The sequence below is a fragment of the Limulus polyphemus genome, unplaced genomic scaffold, assembly GCF_000517525.1.
Source record: "Limulus polyphemus unplaced genomic scaffold, Limulus_polyphemus-2.1.2 Scaffold4402, whole genome shotgun sequence".
In the NCBI taxonomy this organism is placed as follows: Eukaryota; Metazoa; Arthropoda; class Merostomata; order Xiphosura; family Limulidae; genus Limulus; species Limulus polyphemus.
In genome coordinates, this window is record NW_013670012.1 from 27603 (window position 1) to 39695 (window position 12093).

The window sequence follows — 12093 nt, forward strand, 5'->3', positions numbered from 1 at the left end:
AACAGTCGCGTCTCACGTGGCCAACAATATTTTGTCCGCATACATTCAATTACTCATTCACTCTCCGTCGCTTCGTGGCCAGTCTTATATACAAGACAACACTATATCTAGAAAGATCACGAGATTTAAGGAAAAGACGTGAAAGTTCGAGAATTACGTGGCGTGATACTATTTACGTGACCTCGATGTCCTAACAGTACAAAGAGAGGATGCAAAAATTAAAGAATGCATTAAACTTCAACATCACAGAGCATATTTCTAATTTTACCTTTGGTGAAATGAAATCTATAATGTAATCATTAAACAGTTAGTCCACTGTATCATATCAAGTAATAAATTGGGTGCAATACCAAATTATTCACATAAATAAATAAATTTAGGTTACTATATGGTGAGTTAAAAACGACTCAAAACCCCCATAATTAAAATCTCCTAAAATTCCCTCCAATAAAAAAATAGGTTAATTTTTAAACCTTATCCTCTGTTTGCTTTTCTAGACTTTTTCCTAACTCTATCTAATGTTTTTAACATTTAAACTCTTAATTAAAAGTCTATCAATTACTAGTCTTAACCATTTCCCCTAGAATGACATCTACCTGTAGTAAAATATTGTTAATTTTCAATCTGTTCGTGTTCCTGCAAAAATACAGAAATCCTTAGGTACATAATATAAATTACCTCTTCCTGAAACAGGTCCTGCCTATTTCTTAAAGCTTTGAGTTTGTTTTGTTTTGCTTCATGTTCTACAAAGTAAAATACAGACAACATTACATTAAGTATGTCTCAATTATAACATTAAACTTTTTTACATACACCATGAAACTGAAAATCTCATTTTTAATTGATCAACTATAATTTACAGAAAGAAAAATCTTTAATAAAATATTAAGATATCTTCTTTAATACAGGTTAAGGAAAGTTGAGTACATTATAGTGAAACAATTCTGAATCTTCAAATTAACAAATCACAAGACAACTACAATCAATTTATATAGTCTTGGTGGAACTATATATAGCAGAACTACATTTTGACATTGTTTGGTGTTTCGTAGATAGTGTCATGTCATCAAAAATTGATCTTTGTTGAGAAGATATGCTACAGCTCTATCTGATATAAATTATCCATACATTCAGATCAACAATTTAGAATTTCAAAGACAGTAATATCCCATGTAGTCGATAACATTGGAAAACATGAGAATATGACCAAGACCATCCAGAAAGAGACTGCAATACTCCAGCCATGCTAAGCAAAATGTGTAATCTTGAAACATGTAAGAATCCCTGACCACAAAGGTCAGTTGCAAAAACTGTCCAGTTATTTCAGGCAACAGTATGCAACATAATCATCAAGGATCTCCAAGTCTCATGTACGAAAGTTTCTTCCATGACACCATGACACTTCCATTCAACTGCTGTATTCCTCAAGCAGCTGAAGAATGAAATGGGTGTTCATGATCTTCCTTAAGAAAATAATAAGGCTTTAAAATGATTTTAACATAATGTGCTCAACCTCTACATTACTTATGTGGTCCTTCACTCAATACCACAACTTACCAAAGGCATTATTTCAAACACTGTTTAAAGCAGTCAGGTGATATTAAATTACAAGGTGTAACCAAAAAAATAACCATAAACATGATGATACATAATACCTTGTAAATAAAAATATGTAATGAACTTAATTTCTAGCCTAAATAATAAAATATATTCTTATCAATTTTTCTAAAGAAGTTTTAGATAATACATTCTGCTAGTCACAATTTCTTTCTGCTGTTTCAGTACCTTAACTGAATGAAACCCAAAAAATGGGAAATGATAAGAAAGGAGGAATTTGTAGAAAAAAATTGGCATTTTAATTCATATATAATTCATTTAGTTAACCAACCTTTCACATAAATCTTTATTTTCAATATACTTATAATTAAGAGATTTAGTTTTTCTAACTTTTTACATGAATATTCTTGGATAACTAACACAATTTTAAGGCACAAGTTTTGGTGTTTTTTCAATTAAAAAATACTAACTTTATCTATATATATATATAATATTTAATCCAGAAGCAGTAATGATAACTATGATAGTTTTTATACATCTGCATTAAAATTATTGATGTAAATGTAATAAAACCAAGTTGAAACTACAGTTTTATCCTTGCTGTTTTAACAATATTTGTGATTCAAAGTATAATGAAAACTTGATTTTGAAACATCTAGAGTGATAAATTTCTAATATATGTAAATATATTTTAATCTTAGTAATTAACAAAACTTACCAATGTCTTCTTCTGGTTGAGCAAAGTAATTTATTAAATCTTCTAAGCACATTATCATTTCCTGTTGATTAGTTTCAGTAAAAATAGAGCTGTGATGTTTTGACTTTACAGTATTTAAGCCCCTACATAAATAAAAGAAACACTCACTGTTAGTGGTACAATAACTCTCAATCACTTTTCTAAAAGTTTTATAATATATGTAGTGAAAAGATGGAGGTCACCAAATATAAACTCATTTTAAGTAACCTTTCAAGAATATATTGTGGCATTTGTAAAATGAAATAATTCTTTTACATGTGCATTTGAAGAGTATTACGAATTTGCATCCAACTAAATATCAATCTAAAAGGATTTTAAGTTATGCAACTAAAACAAAACTATTTCAACTCACAAGGGTTTATATATATATGTAACACAACCATGTAGAGTTTAAGTAGTATTTCTAAAATTACAGTATTTCCTTAACTGTTGTTATAACAATCAAAATACACAAATGAAACAAAACATCCAAATATATTCAACCCTTCAGTGTGACTGTATAACCCTACAAATTGTTTTTAACTGTCTCAAATTTCTGAATGCATAAAAAATACAGAAAAAAGGAAAACAACCAGATTTTCTCCAAACTAATAATGAAAATTTTGAACTAAACATCATATAAGTTTAAGATATTGCATGTTATGGGCAGCTTTTTGTGTGAGTAATTACTAACTGTAATATACATACTTCCTTAAAAAAAATCTAGAAAACTGAATATTTTCTAAAATAATATTTTTATGGGAAAAGTGTTCAGATTGTGCTGACATAAACTGTAATGTTTTTATATATTAAAAGTGATAACCTTTATTGAAAAAATAACCTTTTTTGAAGAACCCCATTTTTTAGTACTAAATTTACAAATTACATCAAAAAGGATATAATCAAACCCTCATGTGCAGTCCTAGTAAAAGTCGTGTTCTTGTTGTGAGGAGAGTACTTTTGTTTAAAATTTTGTTCTGTGATAAAGAAATGGTTGTCACACGTACCGTAGTTACTGTTATAATTGTCTGAATCTTGTATACCAAAAATGGGAAATTTTTTTATGGACTTTTGTTTGTTGTGCCATTCAATAGATGATGCCACATTGTATATATTATTTTGGACACATACACAGATAGATACATTTGTACATACTACATCCATTATAGTAAGATTTTACTAAATTCAGCTCAAAAAAATGTTTTACACTGGTGCTTATTAAAGAAAACTACTAGAGTTTGTGTACAAAAAATTGGCTTCAGATTAAGAAAAGAATTACATAAAAAGCCAGAAATTTTAATACAATTATATACACTCTTAACAAGAAGCTCATAGTTTGTGAATGCATGAATTACACAGAAAGAAAGAATAAACTTTGTGCTCACATGATAAACTTGTTAAACAAAGCTCCACATTTTCGAATGACACGAGCAGTTCGAGATTCCTCTTCTTGTGACCGACTGAATTCCAGACCATCATCCATCTTACCTTCTTCAGACATTATAGCCTACAAAACATGAAGAATATGTTGATCTTCACAGTGGATAAAGTACAGGTTATACCAATGGAAATTCTATTGGTACTGATTAGTGTGTATATTAAGCCTAGCATAACAGATATTAAAAGTACTAAAAATAGCATGTTTGAGTCTATTACCTGGAATAAAATCATTTTCCTAAAACGAAATATGCAAAAAATATGTAACAACTACAAAACAAAACATTACATAACTTTAATTTGACAAACGTTAACCAGGTATTTATAAAAAGATATTTTGTGTAACTTTCTCTTTTTCTACCAAAAATATATATAATGTCATTTAACATCAATAAAACTTAATTTACAGTAAAGCTAAGGCCATAGACATACTGAACTGACTGAACAATATCGGTAAATTCCAATTTTCATTGCCCCTGCTGTTCAGCATCTAATGCTTAACTATGTAATGGTCAATGAATCACAAAGGACATATGAAACTGCAAGGGTGCATTTTAAGACATTTCCAATTAGTTCTTCAAATAAACAGTACTTTATCCAGCATTTGCAGCTGTGTTTTTAACCAGAAGATCTGTTTTCTTTTTCTTGCATATACATTATATATAGAACAGCCCATTAATTTACTACTGAGCTGATATTAACTCTGCTTAGAGTAACTGCCTAATTTCTCAGTTTTTACATTAAAACTTCAATAAATATCTACAATCCCAAATTGAATTAAAGTATCAAAAAAAAAGCAGTTGTATACTGCTTAAATATTGGAAGTAAGCTTTTTGTAATAATACCTTTGATGACTGACTTAAAACTTAAGATTGAATTAAAACATCAATGTTGTGCATAAAGTCACTAAACTATTTTCAAACTGACACAGGATAAATGGATAACTGATTAGCTGTAATAAACAAAATGAGAAATAACTGAAAGATTACAAACCATATAGATACAATACACATAAAAATATCATCAACAAACCTGCTTCTCTTCAACTTTACCAACTCCTCTTTTTTTGGTTTCATAGGTCTGATGAGAGAAAGAAAAAAATATTAACATTTCATTTACCGTTGATATATTATAAGTTTCAAACATATACGAGTCAACCAATAATTGTTTTGAGAGAGTTAATCCAAAATTAAACATTTGAAAACAAAAGTAATTACAAGACATTAACAAGGTATCTTTAAACACCATCCTGTTAGAAAGCTTAGAAGGCTATGACGATTAACTGTGATAAATTCAAAATTTAAGTAGCAACATAAAACAAATAAAAACAGAAATTATTTTTGAAAAATTATTGAGATTATTACTGTTATATTTACAAAACTTGTCCTAAACTTAAAGGGCAAGTTGTACATAATTGTATGGTAAATGCAGCAAAATACAAAGAGTACAAACTTAGATATTACAATAACATAACATAATATTTAGGGACAACAGGGGACCTATTGGTCTATCTCCACTGTCCCCTTCCCTACACTAAACTATTATAAATTAACACAAGCAAGAAAAAATCTCAAAGTCAGCTCTTCCATTCATATAGTTTTCGAGGCTTTCACTTAAACTCGCTTAAATTTACTGCTTCCCCAACATCCGAAGCCAACCCATTCCAGGGGACAACAACCTTGATAGAAAAATAAAACTGTATTAGCTGAAGATGATTCCTACCTTGCTAATATTTATATTTGTGTCCCCTAGTCCTACTATTCTCATTGTTAAACATGAAAAAAATTGGTACATCAACACTATCAATTCTCTTTACAATCTTAAATTCCTCAATTAGATCCCCCCCAACTCTTCTTTTTTTCAAGAGAAAACAGTTACAAAGATCTTAATCTCTCCTCATATAAAAACCCCTTCATCCCAGGCACCATTCTCTGAACCCTTTCCAACTATTCAATGTCCTTCCTTAGGTAAGGAGCCCACTGAACACAATACTCCAAATATGGCCTAACCAGTGACCTATACAATGAAATTATAGCATATTTAGGCTTGTATTCAATATTTCTGTAGATACAACCGAAAATCCTATTTGCCTTACCACAAGCAACAGCACACTGCTTGGATGGCTTAAGAGACTGATCAACTATTACACCAAGATCCCTTTATTTCACAACACTGTTAAGGTTATTCCGTTCAAAATTATAATTCAAATTATGATAACCCACATGTATTATCTTGCATTTATTATACTTAAAACCCATCTACCATTTATTTGCACAACTCACTAAACAATCTAAATCTTTTTGTAAAGCACCAGCATCTTCTTCATAGCTAGCAACACCCAAGACCTTATAATCATCTGCAAATTTAAATAATTTATTGATCATTCCTTCATTTATGTCATTGATGTAAATCAAAAAGAGCAGAGGTCCTAAGACTGAGACATGAGGTACCTTACTTGTAACATTAATTCAGTTTGACATAACTCATTTATAACAACCCTCGACTTTCTTCCATCCAGACACTATTCTATCCAATTTGCTAACTTATCCCCCACACCAATAGAGATAATTTTTTTACAAGCCTTTTATGTGGCAACTTGTCAAAGGCTTTCTGAAAATCCAGATACAACAAATATACACTCTTATCATCATCTACATAAGCAGTAACCTTTTCAATGGGCCCTGATCATTGTTAAACAATTTAAAAGAATTTACTATTAAAATATTGTTACTGAAAGGATCTGAGAGTAGTAACCTGCAAAGTGTGATATGCCAAAGATATGTCTGACTGCATCAGTGTGACTGTTGTAGCAATGATAGCATAACTGTGAATATTTTTTTCTTTTTAAAAACAAGAAAAGAGCAACTAGAGAGAAAGGATATTTTACAAATAAAACCAGGTGCCAAAAGATCATCCTGTTTCTCTAAAAGCTAGAACCATTTTTACATTTGTCCAGTTTCCTGTTGTAATTTTTTCAGTGTTTTATTTGACTAGAATCTCCCAAAATATATTTTGGGCAATTTGATTATTTTTCATTTATTTGTCCTAAACACATCACTACTCTAGTTTTATCTTAAATCACTTTCACACACCAGTAATTCATTTCTTGTTTTTATTACTTAAAACTTAGGTATATAGTTTTTGTTTTATGACTAATGTACTAAGGTTTTTCTTTGCTTATTGCAGTTTCTTGACAACTGAAACATCTTGAAAAAAAATTAACCTTGTATGACAGAGGACTTTATGCAGCAGTTATGCAAAATCTTTTATCTGCATTTTTTTACCCCTAATTAATCATTTTTTACCAGCCTTGTAGTTTTCTCTCTCATAAAAAAGTTATTGAAACTAACCTTGTATGAGAGCCAAAGGCCTGTGTCCAGATGTTGTATGAACACTGTTGTATCACCATATTTTATCAGTGGAGACCCTATGCATTCTTCTTCCTTCTCATCAATAACTATCTTCTTATCATCCTATAAAAGGTTTCATATTATATTATCCAATTAACTGCACTATGACCAAATTTGAAAAAAAAAAAAGTTATAATAAAACTAACCCATAAAAGAAATGTAATTTTTTGGCACACTTTTTCTCTCAAATTGTAAAAAATTGTCAAATATTTCAAGACTTTTTAGAAAAACAAACAAAAAACTACACTATACCTTACTCATTTTGATTAATGTATACAAAGCTGAATATATTTTTTTACTTTTTGTGGTTCATACATATTATGTAGAGTTAGAACTTTACAAATGATTCAAAAACCAATTACTTCCTAAGTTAGTTATTTATTTTCAATATTTTTATCAGTTAGTTTACCTTTGTCTGCCTTAAGCAGAAGGCTGTTGCTGCTACAGGGGCTTCCTCACGAGATACCAGGCACACTTCTCGATTTTCTTTAAATGACAGGTAGCGACCTGTAGTGATGTGACGAACTCTAAGAGCATAGCCCCAATTTATGAAACCTCCAGACCACCTAAAAATTTAATATGTATGTTGTAACAGGAGTAAAATGAAATAAACTTTTAATGAAACTTATATTAACATATTGAATTAGCACAAATAAAAGTAATTATGCAATTACAAATTTGTATTAATGCATCTATGAGGTTTATCAATACATTTTTACAAACACTTTAACTTCTTTAAGAAAATAATTCTATATATTCTTATGTTCTGACAAACATATACAAGACACCCAATAACTGTATCGAAATAGTCTTGCTAATCTTGCTAACATCTAAATTAGAGTATTAAAAATACAGCTTACAAAATTTTACTTCTCATCATAAGAATTACACCACCTTTATACACAACCAGCTGTAAAATATTGTACCAGATTTAAATATTAAGTTCTGATATAGAAAATCAGTGATTTTACCTAACTGTTTAAGTGTCAGATCTTAATGCTGAGTGTTATGACATGCAAACAAAAACATAAAATTACTCAATAACATGAAATATTTGGACTTCACTGCTTGTGAACAGTGTAAAAACATTGTTAATGTGAGGATTAAAGTTATGAGTCTTTAAAATGTTTTAATGTTATTTCTTACTATTTTTCCAACTAGTGTTGATGCACATTAATGTTATACGAAAAGAAACGAAACCCACTTTGTTCGAACTAACTCCAACCTCCACAAGGACCTTGCCTGGTTAAGAACTGCACCACCTTCATACACGACCATGCTGTAAAGTATTGTACCAGCTTTTAAAAATAAGGTTCTGTGTATGTAAACCTAACAGTTAAAAAATCTAGTATAAATATAAAAGAGGTATTACTACAGATTCTCAAGATATATCTCCAAATTATTGCATGTTGCACTACAATACACCACATACCTTATTAAAATGATAAATTAAATGCACTTATAAAACTGCACATTAAACTTTAGAAAAGTTCGTATTTATCACATCTAAATAAAATATTTAGAAATAATTTCATTTTTAATTTAAGAAATATAAAAAAGGTAACAATAGTAAACTTTAGGGTCTAGTCAAAGTTGGAGAATTCACCTAAGTGATATATAACTCTTCTACCTGATAAGCCTTGTATTACACAAACTTAGAGGTAAGGTTTATTTAAAGCTATTCTGTTACATATAAAACATCAGGGCAAAGTTTGACAGCTTCAGCATGCATATAAAGTTAATCTAAATTTCTAATGTATGATAGCTTAGTAATTATAGAAGTAGGTAATATAGCTTATTGATAGTATACAAATTTTTTGTACTTACCAATGAAAGACAATAAATATATTAAATATACAAAATGTTTTTTACAACCACACTTACTTCTGACCTGGAGCTTCTGACCAAGTAGGAGGAATGGTAAGGCACTCATCTCCTCCATGAAAAAACCTAAGAACTTCACCTCCAAACACATAGCCTATAGAATTAAAATAATTGTTATATGCACTGATAATCATTTTATATTTATACAAATGTTATACATGAAGAAACAGCACTTTAATTATCAGAAATATTTTGTTTTTAACTAGTATTACAAAAACAAAAATAACCTTAAGTGAAAGTTATCAGCTGTGTGGACTCTATGAATGACTTTTTCAGACACTTATAATTTATTCACACATAAACACAAGTAGTTAAAAAACCCATTTCAATATGATGTAGTACTAATTCTAACAAACTGGCCTACAACTTTCAAGGAATAAAACTATATAATTTACTTTAATAAGTTTATAAGAGAATATACACCATACAAATGAGCATATAACAGTTGTTTAAAAATAACTGAATAATTGACAGACATTGTTTATCGACTGTTTTAGAACAAAGCCACATTGGGATATCTGTTGTGTACACCGTGGGGAATCGAACCTCGGATTTTGCGTTTGAAGCCAGTAGACTACCCCTATCTCCCCGAGTACAACAACAATTCACAAGATATTCATAGTTTACTCCACTATGTACTACTAGACCTAAGAAATGGGTCAACGTCAGTAAGTCTAATTACCAAAAGGAAATTAATTGAACTAAAAGAGCAACAAATTGACAGTAAAGTACATATACTTCGCACCGAAAAGAGTCATAAAAGGAAATTATACATTTATTTCCTTGGTGGAAATATTCGTATCACATCATAAAACATGTACCTTCCCGTCTTCAGGGAGATCCACTGACTAGGGGATCTGTATAGCAGACAGAAAACGTGTTTGCTGTTGGAACCACTTAGTCACTTCCGTCCAAATTTATTATAAAAACATAAAGGGATACATAATAGAACACTATTATCTTCCCAGTCAACTTTATGGGTGAGAAATAATGCTACCTAGTCCACAAAAGTCTAAAGTTAAGCCTAGTTATTACTCATCAGTCCTTGGTTTAAAGCTAAAAAAATGCCTTTCTACAATAAACAGACAAAAATTCAGTTTAAGTTACAATATCTCATATTCACCGTACTTGAATTATATCTTTCGTATTTTTTCCTTTGCTGTATTTATTTTCCATTGAAGTACCCTGGTTATCTTAATTGAGCCTATTGGTTTCTAATAATTCGCTAACTATCGGCGTTTAAACCTTAATTTGTAGTGCACACTGGACGGATTTACACATTTTGATTAAAAAAAAAAGTTACAAAAAAACGACCTTTATACTCCAGATAAATATAATATAACATTTTATTTTAACCAACGATGCGCCTTCATCAGGGATGAAAGTTGGTTAAAGTAAAAGGTTCTTTTATAATTATCTGGAGTATGAAGGTCGTATTTTTCTAATCTTTTTATCAAAATGTTTAAACGTTAACTTTTAAAGTATATTGCACATATAAATATTATTTCATAACATTTAAATGAATTTCCTTACCAACATTTTTTGCTCTGCTTGCTCCTGTACCAAATGGTGCTACAGACCAGTGGGTAAGGTGAAAACTTGCATTTACTATAGTTTTTTCTTCTTCTCTGGCCGTGTGCTATAACCGAATTAAATGTATTAAAAAATTAATCAGTGAAATTTTATTTTTACATTAAATATTATTTATAATTTTAACATAGGACAAATAAAAATAAAATATTTTCTAACTCTATTTTAAACTATTTTTAGAAACACGCTGTTTGTTTGTTGTTATGCGCAAAGCTACAAAATGAGCTATCTGCGCTGTGATTTCTAGGACTATTGAAACCAGGTTTTTAACGATAGAAGTCTTCAGACTTATCGCTGATCCACTGGAGGATATACGCTATTATAAAAAGGTTATCTTATTCATTGAGTAAAAGTTTTTATTTATCTACATAATGTACAATTATACATATTTAGTTATTATAAATGATGAAGCACTTCACAAACATAAACTACTTTTAAATTCTTTAGAACAAGCATTGATATTTTTAATTGATATTTTGCTCCCGCCATTTTGTATTGTGAATTGTCAAACTGTATTGACGTGAAAGAGGAGAAATTAAGTGTTTTTAATTTTAAAAATACATCGAGCATTACTTACAAAGTTAAGATTTACTCAATAACATGAAAACAATGCCCTATGTTATTAAAAGTACTTCTTATTATATTATTTCTTACTAATATTTATTTCTCCAGTTAAGTTGTAGAAAAACAATATTTTCAAATCTATATAACATATTAACATTGTTGTCTTAAAAAACGAATTACGCATCCACGTAAAAATTATTTCGTAAACTATGTTTCTTACAAAGGCTCACAATTAATCACTATTTATTTGTGTTGGCATAACAAATGGTCTGATGATTAGGGTGCTCGAAACCCCGTCACCGAACATACTCCGCCCTTTCAGCCGTTGGGGCGTTATAAAGTAAGTAAAAGAGTAGCCCAAGAGTTGGCAGTGGTGTCTAGTTTTCTTCACTGTTAGTCTATTACTGCTAAACTAGGGACGGTTAGCGCAGATAACCTTCGAGTAGCTTTGCGCGAACTTCAAAACAAACCAAAAAATAAACATAAAAATATTACAATATAAAAACGAGTTAAAATACGACAAAGTTGAATTAAATCACATTATTATTATTATTATGGCAAGAGACTTGTAAACTGTAATTATACGAAACTGTATGTAGATAGAATCAACTAAACTGTCCTCAAATATTTCTTTAAAACTTCTGAACAGAATGTTTTTAAACTACATTTAATTTTTTACGCTACAGTTTTCTGGTAGGCCATTAAGTTTCAGGGTAATCAACAGGGTAAAAAAGTTAATTACTGTAAAAGTGTCACCTTTTTTGGGTTCCACGAAAATAGAGAAATGATATAATGCTTGGAGACGGCTTGAATGGGGAATAAAGAAAAACCTTAATATAAGTTTAACATAACAGCAAATATACAACGTTTCGACAAGGTTTTGTCATCATCAGGTACCGTTGTACATTTGCTGTT

General features: G+C 29.9%; 1 protein-coding gene across 1 annotated transcript in view; it reads right to left on the reverse strand.

Moving 5' to 3' along the window:
* LOC106471089 (ryanodine receptor-like) overlaps positions 1-12093 on the reverse strand; it is a 47473-nt gene that overhangs the window by 21925 nt on the left and 13455 nt on the right. The window contains exons 6-14 of the mRNA XM_013931677.2: positions 10558-10663; positions 9025-9118; positions 8345-8419; positions 7550-7706; positions 7081-7203; positions 4763-4810; positions 3679-3800; positions 2276-2397; positions 679-743 (exon numbers count right to left, since the gene is read on the reverse strand). Coding sequence (XP_013787131.1) covers positions 679-743; positions 2276-2397; positions 3679-3800; positions 4763-4810; positions 7081-7203; positions 7550-7706; positions 8345-8419; positions 9025-9118; positions 10558-10663 — 912 coding nt within the window. The remainder of the gene's footprint in view (positions 1-678; positions 744-2275; positions 2398-3678; positions 3801-4762; positions 4811-7080; positions 7204-7549; positions 7707-8344; positions 8420-9024; positions 9119-10557; positions 10664-12093) is intronic.